Source organism: Rattus norvegicus, chromosome X, assembly GCF_036323735.1.
Source record: "Rattus norvegicus strain BN/NHsdMcwi chromosome X, GRCr8, whole genome shotgun sequence".
NCBI lineage: Eukaryota > Metazoa > Chordata > Mammalia > Rodentia > Muridae > Rattus > Rattus norvegicus.
Genome location: NC_086039.1, coordinates 62,798,066 through 62,813,936, shown reverse-complemented (window position 1 = coordinate 62,813,936; position 15,871 = coordinate 62,798,066). Strand labels below are relative to the sequence as shown.

Below are 15,871 nucleotides of genomic sequence, written 5' to 3'. Positions count from 1 at the left end.
CTCAAGTATAGACATTGTTTTTAAACATGGGTGCTTCCTTCTATAAACTAACTTTACCTTCAGTGTTTGGGATTAAAGTGTGTATTAAGGGTGTGTCTGTATTCCAGACAGAGGGATTTAAAGGTGTGTGCTAAGGGCTGAGCCACATCCTAACAAGAAACAGGTTCAAATATCCTGTAACAACTCCTATTGTGCAGGTTCCAAGCATAGAACGTGGATTGTTAGCCTTGATAGTGGCCTTTGCCCACTAAGCCATCTTAGCCCAAGACACTGTTTTAAAATACCAATGCCAGATTTTCTATAACAAGACTAGACAACCCAGTACCAAGGTTAGAGGAAATAGTTGGCTTTCTCCCAGATTGTGAAGGAGACAGCACTCTGCCTTCCTTCTGCTTTCTGCCCTTCTGGCTTTCACCCTTCTAGTCTTCTAAGGGTTTACTAAGGAGTAAGGATTGACCTTTATTGCTCTTTCAGAAGAACATCTTTAGAAGACAAATTTTAAAATAGATAAGTTTACTAGTGATTGAGACCAACATACCAAGTGTAGTATTGCAGAATCCAGACTTTTAAAAAATGTTATTTATATTTACTTGTCTTTTAGGTCCTAGGATTCTGATTGAAGTCAGTATTGATGGTTCTGAAAAAGGCAGAAATAAACTTGTTTTAGTCTATTTTGGCATATTTTAATTTGTTATGTATATTAAATATATTTAATATTGTATTCACTCTATTCTTGTTAAAAGATACAAGTTCAAAGAAAGCAAAGGTACATTTAATTTAAACAGGTATCTAGGCTCATGTTCCTGTCCTATTGCTATAATGGTAGTTAGGTTGTTTTAAATTAGATTTAGAGATAGTGGCTTTGGTTGTATCTTTTGTGTTTTCTATTGTACAGGCAATTTTGAACTTTTGTCCCCTCTTCTCATCATCATCTCTTCTCTTCAAAGTAAAGAAAGATAAACTCAATCCACTTTTGGAACCAAACCATTATAATGTCTTGGGAATTGTTAGTTTTTTTTTTTCTTGGTTTCTACCTTATAGCAAAGATTAAAGCTGGATTGTAACATAAAATCTATCTTGACTTAAGACCTTTAAGAATGGCAAAGGTTTTGTAGTGAGTGACTAGAGGAACTTCGGGGGGTTGCATTGAACAGTAAAGTTGCATTGCTCTTCATAGTTATTTTCTTTGTCTTGATAAAAAAAATCTATTTCTTTAGTGATTTTCAAGTATACAGAACATTGTTATTATAATCACCTTAAACGTTCATCTTTAAAGCTTGTTCAGATATTTTTTTCCTCTATTCAAAATTGTTTTTATAGGTGAAATTCACGGGTAGAGTTGGTCCTAAGTTGCATCTCTATAAAGAAATAGACACACATTCATTTTCTTTCTCTTTCTGAGAAGGAGGGAGGGGGAATATTGTTGTGTAAGCATTCTAAATTAGGCATTCACAATAAATTAATGGGTTACAGACCTTAGATGCCACAGTATCCACTGTTATTGCGAGTGATCATTTCCTAGTTTTCAATCTTCAGATGGGTTTACTGAGGCTTCCTTGGACCTGTATAAAGCATGGTTATACTTGCTAGAGTTTTGTTATTAGTAATGAGATTGTTCACCAAAATTTCTTTTCAGTTTTTGGGTCAAATGCTGGGCAAAATGGGAAGATGATTTGCTAGATTCAGTTTTTTTTTTCTTTTTTTCGGAGCTGGGGACCGAACCCAGGGCCTTGCGCTTGCTAGGCAAGCGCTCTACCACTGAGCTAAAATCCCCAACCCCAGATTCAGTTTTTAGAATAGAAAAAAAAATACAAAAAATAAAGTGAGAGAATTCCTGGGTGGCTTGGGATTATTGATCATTTTTTTAAATACTGAGTTTCAGACAAACTAAACATTTTTCTGTAACTACTAGGAAATGAAAATAAAGGCCTGAGTTTGAAAGACAGGCATGTTCCTGCACTTTCCTCAATCTTTCTCTAGCTAACTGACTTGACCAGTTATAGACCATCTCAGAGCCTTTGTTTCTTTCTCTGGAAAATGAAGCAAAAAACTTCATAGAAACATGAAAGAAATAGCAAGATGCAATGCAAATGGTAGTTATTATTAGAAGTAATGTTAATTTAAAAAATTATGCACTTCTATTTTGGAGAAGCCTTATTCTGAAGTACTAGTTCTCATGACTGGTAAAGAAGACAGGCAGAAATCAGACACAGGATGACTCAACTTCATTGAAGCTTTCTTTGTTTTTAGAAATTTCATTTTTAATAGTAGCTTTAGAATTACAGTGAAATTCTTTTTTTTTTTTTTTTTTTTTTTTTTTTTTTTTGGTTCTTTTTTTCGGAGCTGGGGACCGAACCCAGGGCCTTGCGCTTCCTAGGTAAGCGCTCTACCACTGAGCTAAATCCCCAGCTACAGTGAAATTCTTAACAGGATCATCAGTGTTCTTTAAAAAACTGAATATTTTATATTCAGAAGAATTTCACAGGTTGAGTAGGTAGGGCGATTTCTCAAGGTGAAAATCTGAAGGTAAATTTTACTTTTGTATAAGAATAGAAATTGCCGTTATCAGGGAAGTCAGTGTATTTGAAATGCATCTTCCCATCTTTCCTGAAAGCAAACAAATTTTTTAAACTCTGAATTATAAGTGAACATTTTGCATGTTCTAAGATGATTGAAGGTTTTATAAGGGTCCTGACAGACAAGCTAACATGTCAAAACAGCAAGTCCAGCCTTGCTCTTTGGAACCAGAAGGACATCTGACGTTTTAGTACCAGTTAAAATTAGGTGGGATTTTTGTTATTACTTGTTTTTTTATTGACTTTATTTAACTTTTCAAAATGTGTGTATGTCTGGGTGCATGTTACCTATGTGCTCAGAGGATAGAAGAGAGTGTTGGATCCTCTGGAGCTAGAGTTACAGGCAGTTGTGAGCTAGCTGATGTAGGTGCTAGGAATCGAACTTGTCTCTTGTGGAAGAGCTGCAATCACTCTTAACTACTGGGCTGTTTCTCCAGCCAATTTTTTTGTTGTTTTGATTTTCATTTTTGAGACAGTTTTGCATTACGTAGTTTCAGCTTTTTGAGTGCCTTGCCTAGTATTGGTTTTTGAAACTTTGCTCAAAGTTTAGGTCAACTTCATCAATCTTGAACTGTTTAAAGTAAGTGCCCTGTATTCTGGACTCCTCTACACAGATTGGTGAGATTTCTGGGGCTACCACTGTTTGAAAGTTGAAAATGACCATTGGTTCAGTTATCTAGATTGTGAGAATATTTAAAATCCTCTCTCTCTCCCTCCCCTCCCTCCCTACCTCCCTCCCCCTCCCACCCCCCTCTCTCTGCTTGTTTTTTTTTTTTTTCCTCGTTTTGAGACAAGAGTTTCTCCGGTAGCTCCTCGAAGTTGTCCTCTGACTCACTCTGTAGACCAGGCTGGGCTCATACTCAGAGACCTATCTGCCTCTGCCTCCCAAGTGCTGAGATTAAAGGTGTCTACCACCACCCTGCAAGACTATTTAAATTCCTACTACTTTAAAGGAATTACACTATTCATTGTTGAGTATGTTGGCACATGTTTTTATTGACTTTTTAAAATTCTATTTCTTTGTGTGTGATTGGGTCTGGGTGCGTGTGTATATCATGTACCACAATATGAGGACAACTTGCAGGAGTTGGTTTTCTCCTTCCAGGGATCAAAATCAGGCTTGGTGACAAGCACCTTTACCTGCTGAGCCATCTTAATAGCCTAGCACAGGACTTTTAATGCCAGTACTACATTTTGAGGATGAGGCAGGAGGGATGCCTCAAATTCAAGGCCAGCTTGGGCCATATCGAGATTTCCATACCTGGCTGGACTACAGAGTAAGAACCTGTCTTAAACAAATAAATAAAAGAGAGGTCCTCCCTTTTCTTCTTTTCTGTTATATTCTCACCTACTTATAATCAAACCCCTGACTTGGTTCCTTTTGTTCTTCTTGAAGTAGCGTACTAGACAAATCCCCAAGTCCTGTGTATCCCAAGTTGGTGTCCAACCTAGCCTTCTTTCTTCTTCCTACCATTTGTTGTTTTTATTGAAGGCCTTGTCTGTCATCTACTATAGTAGACTTATAAGTGCTCTCCCTGCTTTGTGTCTTAATGGAGTTTAGCCCATCCATGTTTTCAAGGCCAGCAAGATGATATAGCAATAGGCCTCTGCTCTCATTGCTTAAAGATTCCTCATCACTTAACAGCAGATGCTCCCACCCCTCTGGACAGGATTAGGGCTTTAGGGTCCTTCTAAATCAATCTCCCCCCTTTTCACTTTCTAGGCCCCATGTTCCCTACATTTAGATTATATAGAGTTGCTTGGCTAGAGACTCATCTTTGCCCTCAAGTTTCCCAAGAGATTTTGATGTCTGACCTGATTGAAAAACTTCCAGCTTTCCAGGATCAAGTCTGAGCCTCTCTGTCTGCCATGTGCAGGAGACCCTTTGTGATCTGACTTCAGTTTAGCAGTTGGTTGTGTTCCCCACCATGCCTTTGCCCTCGGTCCTTCCCTACCATTTCTTGTCTTTGTACCTGTGTTCATAGTTTGTCCTTTACCTGAATGAAGTGCCCTTCTCATTCTTCCAGTCTGAGTGAGATATCCTTCCTTTGTCTACATAGCACCTCTTAGTGTACAGGGAAGCACTATCATTTTGGATGCCGATCCTCTTTCATGTTCTATATGAACTTCTTAGTAAAGGTTGCATCAGAGAGCTTAGTGCCTGTTTCCTCCTATAGTGTGAGTTAACAGGTGGTTTGCCTTTTCTCTGTAAGGTACCTTCATTTTCAGTTACTTTAAATGACACAAGGAAAAGCAAAATAATTATCAACAAAAAAGATACACGTAAACATGTATTTTAGTCATTTTTGAGACAGAATCTCACATATAACTCTGGCTGTCTTTGATTTTCTTTTAAAGGTAGTTTTTCTTTGTGTAGCCTTGGCTGTCCTGGATCTAGCTTTGTAGACCAGGCTGGCACTTGCCTCTGCCTCTGCTTCCTGAGTACTGGGACTCAAGTAAAAGCATGCGCCAACATGCCAGGCCTTTGTATTTGGTTTTGTTAAAGAGATCATTTTAAAGTATTTTTTTTAAATTGGTCTTAATTCTAGGTAAGTCAGAAATCAGGTTGACAAAGTTGTCAGTATATTGCCTTTTTAAAAAAATTTTTTTGCTGTTTTGTTGTGTGTGTCTGTTTATAAGAACTTTGTTTAGGTAAATGCAGGTTTTGAGAACATGACAGGACTTTATGGCACCACAGTCATGAGCTGTGTCTTGCTTTAATTAATATTGGTTGTAAACAACTAAAAGATGATCCTGGGGGTTGGGGATTTAGCTCAGTGGTAGAGCGCTTGCCTAGGAAGCGCAAGGCCCTGGGTTCGGTCCCCAGCTCCGAAAAAAAGAACCAAAAAAAAAAAAAAAAAAAAAGATGATCCTGAATTTAAAGTGTTACAAGTGATCAGAACCAGTGCCATTTAGCCTTGCTTGCAATACCAACTGCCCAAAGAGTCATAAATATGTAAATCTCATTTCTGGTGAAAGCCATCTTTAGGTATTTACATCATTCACTAGTTTTTGATATAATGTAATTCTTTTGCCCGTATCCATCTCAAACTCTAGAGACCAAAAGTTAACAGACACAGACCATGACTCATGTGGTTTGAGATTTAAATTCTGTGTAACTACAAATGGTCAACCTTTCTGGACTTTGTTTGCTCTGTTGTAAAATGTCAACAGTACTTTATCTGCTTCACAAGGTTGTTGTAAGTAGTACTTAGTCAGTAAACAGTAGTTACATTTATTATTGCTCCAGTTAAAATAGTCGTCTGACTACTTGTCTGCTCTCCCACTGGAGTGCAGTCTTACTCTGTTGTATTAGTATTTCCCAATACCTATCCTAAGGTCTTAATAATATACAATTACAATTCCCCATTTGATGAATTGAGTAAAACATAAATGTCCAGCCAGAAAGAAAACAAATATATGTGGGAGATCATCAGGAAGAGAACTAAAAAGAGAAAGGAAAAGACTTGTTGGTACCAGAAAAGTCTCTGTTTCTAGGCCTTGGACCATTTTAAGGCAACTAGGCCACTAGTGCTAGCAGAAAGAACGGTGTTCTCTCTCTCTCTCTCTCTCTCTCTCTCTCTCTCTCTCCCTCTCCCTCTCTCCCTCTCTCCCTCTCTCCCTCTCTCCCTCTCTCCCTCTCTCCCTCTCTCCCTCTCTCCATCTTTCTCCCTCCTTCCCTCCCTCCTTCCCTCCCCTCCCCTCCCTCCCTCCTTCCTTCTTTTTTTTTTTCTTTTTGTGAGACAGGGTTTCTCTGTACAGCCCCTTGGCTGTCCTGGAACTTGCTCTGGATCATGTTGGCCTTGAACTCACAGAGTCTCTGTCTCTGTCTCCCAAGTACTGGGATTAAAGGCTTGTGCCACCACATCCAAGTCATGACTTAACATTGATAAGTCTAACTTTTTAGGATAAGTTGTCCTAGGTGCTGAGTTTTTATTAACCTTTACCACACTTTCTGTGTTGCCAGAGATGCCCCTAAATAATGTGTGTGATAAAAGGCTACTTAAAATGGCAATTACATTTTTGGTCTTTTTTTTTTTTTTTTTTTTTTGAGATCTAGAGTCTGTTTGACATCATTTTTCTTGTGTTTTATTTTCCAAATCATACATAACACTGATTTCTTTTGGTGACTTCTATAAAGCCTTTAAAAGCGTAGTTTGCTGTTTAAGACTTTCCTATCTTTTACCTTCTTTTGTTTTGTTTCTCTTCTTTTTCTTTTCTTTTTTTTTTTTTTTTTGGTTCTTTTTTTCGGAGCTGGGGATCGAACCCAGGGCCTTGCGCTTCCTAGGCAAGCGCTCTACCACTGAGCTAAATCCCCAACCCCTCTCTTCTTTTTCTTATGGCCCCTCTTATTTTGTCTTTCAAGAGGGCAGATAGGTATATCAGAGTGTGTTTGAATTTATACATTGCAGTATTTACTACCAAGGACTTTGACTTAAAGTCATAAGTTAAAGTTGTATATATGTGTTACTTAACATAAAAGATGTGTTACAAGGTTTTTGCTTGTTTAGGTTTTTGTTTTGTTTTTTGTTTTTGTTTTCTTTTGGGGGACAAGGTTTCCCTGTGCAGACCAAGTTGGCCTTGGAACTCATAGAGATCTGCCTGCCTTTGACTCCTGAATGCTAGGGTTAAAGGCATGTGTCATTGAGCCCAGCATTTTATAAGTTTTAAGTAGATTGAATTAGAATTTCCATTCTCCAGCCTTTCTGCCAGTCATGATTACTTTATTTTTAAACATATTATTCTGGTGAAAATAGATAACATCAAATAATATTTAAGAATAGTAACCATAAAGTAGAGTTTATGAAATATTCATATGAAGACCATGCTTTTTCATTTTACTACTAGAATATTATTTAAAGGTTTTCATCTTAAATATTAAAAGATGTGTTTAGCAAAGGCTAAATACATCCTTTTACTTATAGTTTTTAGGCTCCCAGGCATTTTTTTCTGTAATACTTTTTTTAATATCTGATCTCAGTTTTAAAAGTCTTTAGAAAGGCATTTTATTGAACCTTCTACTTGTCTAGATTAAAATCATCCAATTTTATGTAACTCAAGTGAAAGAGAATGTTTGTTAGCAGAACTCAAACAGTAACTTTCTGTTTAAGCATTTTCTATTATTACTTGAGATGTATTTTCTGCTTGCTTAGTGGATGATGCTGGTAAAATAGAACATGATGGTTCATCTGGACTGACTATGGACAACGAAACAGAAATTGATCCTTGTAAAGTGGATGGCACTTGCCCTGAAGTCATCAAGGTGTACATTTTTAAAGCTGATCCTGGAGAAGATGACTTAGGTGAGCAGTGCTGAGCAGTGCTTCAGTCTAATTATTTTTGGGTTATTTAGACTGAGAAAATACGAAGTCTTTTCTGAAGATAAATAAGTTTAGTATAGTATCAGAGAAATGTGTTTGAAAAAGGAAGACGTGGAAATGAAATTTTAAAATAAATTCTTAGAGCTGCTGTTTTCCTTGATAGGTGGAACCGTAGACATTGTGGAAAGCGAGCCTGAGAACGAGCATGGGGTTGAACTGCTTGATCCAAACAACAGTATGCGTGTTCCCAGAGAAAAGATGGTTTATATGGCTGTTAATGACACTCAGCAAGAAGAGGAAGAATTGAGTAAGTAGACGGTCTTTCTGGGGAGAAAATGTGTTTTTAAGTGTTTACTCTCTTTAATGGTCAGTATTTGAAGGAAATAAGTAGCGTCACTTTAGAAATTATTACGCTGTCATGTTCTCAGGGAGGCATTGACGCGTATGTTTACAATGTTTGCTACTTTAAAACTAAATTATGGTGAAAACCAAGGAAAGAGTCATTGAGCAAGCGTTTATTTTACAAAAGCTGTATTCCAGGTGATGTTTAGATTTCTTCCCATTTGCATATTAGCTGAATTCAAATAAAAGTATCTTTCCTATGAGCTCTGAGAACCTGATCAGAAAAGTTCATACAATTTTCTACTTAGATGTTGCTGAAATTGCTGATGAAGTTTATATGGAAGTGATTGTTGGAGAGGAGGATGCTGCAGCCGCAGCTGCAGCCGCAGTGCATGAACAGCAAGTGGAGGACAACGAAATGAAAACCTTCATGCCGATTGCGTGGGCAGCTGCTTACGGTAAGTCATAGAGCCGCTCTTTGGACATAAATTTGTGATTGAAAAATAGCTTTTGTGGTTTTAGTTTTTAGAAATCTAAAATGTTAATACTATTGTATAAGGATTATTTGATTGAAACAACAGTAGGGGGGAGGATTATAAAGCCTGTTTTTTGTCCTGACTTTAAACAGGCATTTCCTCCTGTCTACATGATATAGAAAGAATATACCGTATGAAGTATACAGGCTTCCAAGCTGGAATGTTTCAGCTTAACTGTATCAGGTCCATGGCTTTAAAATTTTAGGACATAGCCTGGGACCCTTGGGGGAAAATTCTGACACATGTTTTAGTTTTGGAAGGTAGGCATTTTCAGTGGTCTTACTATAATGAGTGTGCTCATAAAACTCTAGAGTGGGGTATATCTGTCATTCATGAGTATCATGGCTTTTCATTGTTGTAGTTAATAAACAATTCCTAATTCTTTATAATTTATAATACTGTATGATTTTGTTTTTTTTAATACACATTGTTAGGTAATAATTCTGATGGAATTGAAAACCGGAATGGCACTGCAAGTGCCCTCTTGCACATAGATGAGTCTGCTGGCCTCGGCAGACTGGCTAAACAAAAACCAAAGAAAAGGAGAAGACCTGATTCCAGGCAGTACCAAACAGGTGAGGGCGCGCGTTCACGGTGCAGCGTGCTCGCTCCGCAAGCTCTCAGGAAGTGCTAGTGTGCATCCACAGGGGGATCGCGATGGCATTTTAGTGGCTAGACCATATGTTGCTTTTGTGTATTGAATTTCAGAATTCAGTGATATTCATGAATGATTTTATTGACTAAAAAGGAGTGGGAATGGATCAAACAAGGATGAAAAATGTACAAAACTTGAATTATATGAAAATGAAAAGGAGTCCTTTCATCCATGTTGGCAGTTCAGTTTTGAAAAAATAAAGAATGATTATTTAATATGGAATGGGCCTAATTGATATAGCAACATAAGTATGTGAGTTTGTATGATGTTGCTTACTTCTTATATACCAGTTTGCGTATTAAGACTTATTGGTATATTTAACTTTTATTATTAAGTTGACATAGATTAATGTTTTCTAATAAAGCAGGAATTATAACTAAAAAACTTTATATGAATAATTCCCACAGGTTTCTAAATTACGGCTTACTCACTTTGCAATAGAAATTACATATTTATTAATTTTGTTAAAGCGGCAAAGGCTAGTTGTGTAGTCCAAGTTCTTAGGGCCAGGTTGTTGTGTATCTTAGATTGAAAATGAGAGAAGAATGTATAGCATGTAGGCAGATGAGGAGCCCTTGACAGTAGTGTTCAGAGCACGCATGCATTCAGACTTTTGAAGAAAGTAAATCAGCATGTTTTGATCACTTATGCTCCTTTCCTTTCTTAGCAATAATTATTGGCCCAGATGGACATCCTCTCACTGTCTACCCTTGCATGATTTGTGGCAAGAAGTTTAAATCGAGAGGTTTCTTAAAAAGACACATGAAAAACCATCCTGAACACCTTGCCAAGAAAAAGTACCGCTGTACTGACTGTGATTACACTACCAACAAGAAGATAAGTTTACACAATCACCTGGAGAGCCACAAGCTAACCAGCAAGGCAGAGAAAGCCATAGAATGCGATGAGTGTGGAAAGCATTTCTCTCATGCTGGGGCTTTGTTTACTCATAAAATGGTGCATAAGGAAAAAGGAGCCAACAAGATGCACAAGTGTAAGTTCTGTGAATATGAAACAGCTGAACAAGGCCTATTGAATCGCCACCTTTTGGCAGTCCACAGCAAGAATTTTCCTCATATTTGTGTAGAGTGTGGCAAAGGTTTCCGTCATCCATCAGAGCTCAAAAAGCACATGCGAATCCATACTGGAGAAAAGCCCTATGAATGCCAGTACTGCGAATACAGGTCCGCAGATTCTTCTAACTTGAAAACACATGTAAAAACTAAGCATAGTAAAGAGATGCCATTCAAGTGTGACATTTGTCTTCTGACTTTCTCAGATACCAAAGAGGTGCAACAACATGCTCTTATCCATCAAGAGAGCAAAACTCACCAGTGTTTGCATTGTGACCACAAGAGTTCAAACTCAAGTGATTTGAAGCGACACATAATTTCAGTTCATACTAAGGACTATCCTCATAAGTGTGACATGTGCGATAAAGGCTTTCACAGGCCTTCAGAACTCAAGAAACATGTGGCTGCCCACAAGGGTAAAAAAATGCACCAGTGTAGACATTGTGACTTTAAGATTGCAGATCCGTTTGTACTAAGTCGCCATATTCTCTCGGTTCATACAAAGGACCTTCCATTTAGGTGTAAGAGATGTAGAAAGGGATTTCGGCAACAAAGTGAGCTTAAAAAGCATATGAAGACCCACAGTGGCCGGAAGGTATATCAGTGTGAGTACTGTGAATATAGCACTACAGATGCGTCAGGCTTTAAGCGGCACGTTATCTCCATTCATACGAAAGACTATCCTCACCGCTGTGAGTACTGCAAGAAAGGATTCCGAAGACCCTCGGAAAAGAACCAGCACATAATGCGACATCATAAAGAAGTTGGCCTGCCCTAACCGTACTCTTCACAGCTGTTTGTAGAGAAACTGGCCTTGAAACAGAAAATTCATTTAAAAGCCAATCAGTCTTGTTCACTTACAATACTGTATATTGATTTATGCTGTGTACAAATAGGATTATTGCTTCTAGTTGACTTTGTTTTTACGTTTTGTTCAATAGTGTGTTCTGAATTCTATTCAGTTTGTTTAATACATGGGAAAAAGCAGCAACAAGTTAGTTGCTTTTACTAAAGTAATCCCTGATTCTATACTGAAGTTTTCTATCTTAGAAGTTTTATATTTATTTTAAAATATTTACCTTGCTTACCTTGATGGTACTCTTGTAAGACCAGTTAACTCATGGTAACTCTGCAGTGGTAACTGAAAGGATTCATGTGGACTTTTTGTCTCACAAATTTCTCACAATTAAATCGTCAGAGACATCTAATGGAATGGGAGATTTTTGTATGGTGAGGTCTCATGATAGTAACATGGAAGTCATTTATTTGTCTTGTTTAGTATTGTAGACTGTATGACAATGAAAGTTTTCATATGAACTTTTGTGTCCCCAGCATCGCTGCGTAAAAGAGCAGTGGCTGGGTTTGTGTTTACTTTTCTTTTTGATTTTTTTTTTCCTTTTTAGTGGAGAAAATATACTTTTTTTTTCCTTTAGACTCTTTACATCTTTTGTCAGTGTAGTAAACTTTTAGAAAACCTTGTTGGAAATTTTTGCTTGATCTTGTTGTATTTTGATTATTTTATCTGTGCTGCTTTGTCTTGGAATGGTTGTGTGCTCCAAATGAAATTTAACTGAAGACTGCATTTTGGAATCTCCTAGGGGTAACTTGTGGCTCATAGGATCTTTTGCAACTTTATATATGTAAATGTACCCTGAATTATATATATCTATCTATATATACACATATATATGTAACATGTATCTGTGTGTATTGCTTATTTTACATACTTATACACACAACCCCCAGTAGTAGTTCTTTAAAATCTATAATGAAAAGTATTAAATTTACAGAAACGTGAAAGATCCAGGGATGCATGAGAGAGCATTTTGTAAGTCTTGCTCTTCAGAGAGACTACTCAGGTGAAGAATTAGAAGGAAAATAAGGACACTAGTATTTTTAAAGAGTAAAGGTATTTTCTTTTAAATATCTTTGGTAATTGAAAAATAATTGAAAAATAGAGGTTAAGATGTTTATAGATACAATGTTTTCATACAGTTTCAACTCCATGCCTTTATATTTTTCTGAAAAGCTAATGGGTATCCAGACATGAATCCCCCAGTTCTCTCTGATAAGCCGGAGAGAGAGCTCTTGTCTGACCAAGCGAGGGAGACAGAAAGGGAGTGATGGCTCCATGGACCAGAGAACGGGTGCTAATAAGGACTTAGACTTGGCTAATTGAGCCTGCTCTGTTAGTTCTTAGTTAACTTGAAAAACTTAACACTCGCTTGTCTTGGATTACATGATAGAGGTGTAGTCCAAGTGTGTGAACAGTCTGAGGCCTCACTCGGATCCTCACTAAGTCTTTCACAGTTTTGCTTTTGAGAGCTGGCAATTCGTAACATACAGGTCTGATCGCTGATGAAATTTGTAAAAATAAGTTGGACATTAAGAGTTTTGTTAAGATGTCTTTTTGGAAAACAGTTTCTAGAGTCCCTGGAATTGGCTGTTGGCACACGGGTCTGGCACATCACGGGAAACTTAGAAGTTTCTTCCCACTCGATAGCTGCCTTGCTGCCTCATTATGGTGCTCCATCCCTTTCGTGCCGTTAGTTTTTACCTTCCACCCTTCTCTTTGTCATCAAGATTTGTATTCAAAAGTTATATTTTTGGGGTTAGATGTCTTGAGTATTTGGTGTTTGGCAAACCTCTGAAGTGCTAGATTGATTTAGTCTAGTTCTAAATCAAATTCTTAAGGCTGGTATGAACTCCATTCTCAATGCCAGTCAATGCCAAGGCATGGATTCCCTAGACTTTCCATCTGATAAGGGAATCATTTTGCCTTTGTAGCCTCCGCAATGTGCTTTAAAAAATACATCATAACTATGATTTGTTTTATTGCCCTGTTATTCTTGAAAGCTGTCCTTTTTTTGTGAGAACTTTTAAAATCTACTTTATTATTTTCCCCAGAAGTAACGTAAAACACCTAACATTGAAATTTATGAAATTTAAAAATCATCTACAATCAGTACAGAACAAATGATTGGACTATTTAACATATATTTTTTTAAATAAACTGAAAAATAAGGAACACAACACTTTACATACTTTATATTTCTCTTTACATAATCTGGAACCACACGCAGTTCTTTTCTTTTTAAAGCACAATATTGAAGCCTTTAAAAGGTATTTAAGGGTTTGGTCAAGTGAATAGAAAATGTGTCTGTATAAAAAGAAAATGAAGTAGTCACTGTTATGTACTGACATTAGTTACAACCTAGTTTTAATTCTTAAAACAATTTTGATTAGCAAAGCTAAAAAAGGATGTTTCAGTTAAATGTTTTAAAGAGGTACAGATTTTTACAAGGACATAATATAAGTTATTGTTCTGTAGAAATATCCTATTAAATATTGTATGTCCCTCCCTCTGTATACTTTGTAAAAAAAGTAAAATACATAAAAAGGAAATCATATAGGGGATGTGTGACATTATTGTAATTGTGTACTTGAGAATAACGTGCAAAAATAAAAATCAGAATATTTTCCTGTTAACGAATGTTCAGTCTATTTGATACCAGTACTAAGTTAAAGCTTTTTCTTAAGAAAGAAAATGTACAGTTTTTGTAAACCTAATAAACATCAAAAGCAGTGGATTATTTTCATCCCCTATTTCTTAATTCCTTTTATGCAGCAGTGGAATGCAAAGTGCTTGGTTGCTTTGAATTTTGTGACTTGGATGCAAATACTGATATTTCAGTCCTGTGAATTTGCAAGTAACATTGAGAAGTTAAGAGGTGATTGGTGAGTCCTTTGATGAGCATGTCCTTGAAATTCATTTTTTCCTTTATCTCTGTAAATGGTTCGTTTTATTAGCATCTGATTCCTGTTATAAATTGCCCATCCATAAAGTGGGTTTTGAAAGCACTTAAGATTTGTTTTATTATCAATTCATAACAAATTTAGTCTGAGGTCCTACCTTAAGTTCCCCATTTGTGCCCAGGTTAGATGCCTCTAGTAGACTCAAATCTTGGAGGATGGTCACTGTGGTAGTGAAAGTCAGGAATCCTGAGAGATGTGCAGCACTTCGATTTTAACAATGAGATTCTGTAATCCAGAAACTAGTGTTGGTCTAAGAGAGCTGAGATGACAAGTAGCCAAAACTTGAGGTACATGTCTATGAGAATGTGGTGGACGTCAGTCAAGTCAGTCAGTCACGAGTCTGAGAAAACCTGATCTCACTCATTCTGCTAAAATGTGCTGCCCTATTGTCGCTGGGGATCTCTGTATTAATTTCCTGCAAAATCTTACGTTTGTGTAAGGAAACGCAAGATCAGTCAGCATCTTAAAGAGAATCCATGACAGAATAATGCCTGTCAGCAAGGTAGTCTGCCCTCTTAGTCCAGTCCTCAGGGAAGTGGGACAAGGCATGAGCCCCGGCAGCCTTTAATTCTGCTGCCTGCTCAACTTCAGTGATAGTGATCTTAGAGCACTTGAGGAGCCTAAAGATTACTTAGGTGATGGTTCGTGTAGTAGTCAAGAAGCTCACCAAAAGCAGCTAGTGATGGCACAGTGAGAGTAAGTTAGAATCCAGAGACTTTTTGGCTTTACCGTTTTTGTAAAAGTCTTGAGTCCTATCAGTCACTAAGTACATCCTTCAGTGCACATCTGAACAGCTTGTACCTCCTACTCTTACGTAGCCCCCAATGTTGCATTCCTCAAACACAGGAAGACTTGATAAGTAAAGAGAAGGACTGAAAATTGTGTGTTCTCGTGTGTGTTTAATTGGCCCAGAGTTACTAAGGTAATTCATATTAAAAAGGACATTTTGCTGCATTTTACAACTTTTTAGGAGGTCAAAGTTAAGTTTGCCCTATGAATTTTGTTTTTATCTTTTGTTTCATGTATATATTGTTTGCCTTTTTCATAAAAATAATTCTTGGATTTGTTATATATTGTTCCTGTTATTTTTGACATCTTTGCTATTGTAAATAAATTCCTATTTTGTTTTAAGTTACCCTAGTGGAGTGTTGGCTATAGACAAGGCATACGTGAACACTTGAGCACAAATCACATACATGCACACAGAAATGACTTGGGTCACAAACCAATCCCTACCCTCTTACAAGCCCGGTGTGCTGTGACCCCTTCAGTTCAGCACTTCTCACCGTCAAGGGGACCACTGATGCCTTAGGTACAGGACCTGTACCGACTTGCATTTTATTTGGCTAGATTGACTGGCCAGCAAACCCCAGGGATGCTCCTGACTCCGCCTCTCCCATACTGACATCACAAGCATGTGGCATTGTGGGATTTTTACATAGGTGCTGGTGATTGGGCGCCTGGCTTCACAAGCGCACAGCAGCACTTTACTGGCGGCCCTCTCCCCATCCATATTTGGGTTTTAAAATAGTTTTCAGACCTCTGATGGAAA

The 15,871-nt window shown here is 37.4% G+C and overlaps 1 protein-coding gene across 10 annotated transcripts in view; it reads left to right on the top strand.

Annotated features, from left to right (window-relative positions):
- Zfx (zinc finger protein X-linked) overlaps positions 1-15,454 on the top strand; it is a 48,586-nt gene extending 33,132 nt beyond the window's left edge. For 5 of the 10 annotated variants that reach the window (XM_006257030.5, XM_039099945.2, XM_006257032.5 and 2 more), the window contains 5 exons: positions 7,730-7,879; positions 8,061-8,204; positions 8,548-8,697; positions 9,210-9,350; positions 10,098-15,454. In XM_006257030.5, the coding sequence (XP_006257092.1) occupies positions 7,730-7,879; positions 8,061-8,204; positions 8,548-8,697; positions 9,210-9,350; positions 10,098-11,281 (1,769 nt within the window). In that variant the 3' untranslated portion in view covers positions 11,282-15,454. The remainder of the gene's footprint in view (positions 1-7,729; positions 7,880-8,060; positions 8,205-8,547; positions 8,698-9,209; positions 9,351-10,097) is intronic. The other 5 variants (XM_063280179.1, XM_063280177.1, XM_063280178.1 and 2 more) reach the window with 2 other exon arrangements.
- The last annotated feature ends 417 nt before the right edge of the window (positions 15,455-15,871 follow it).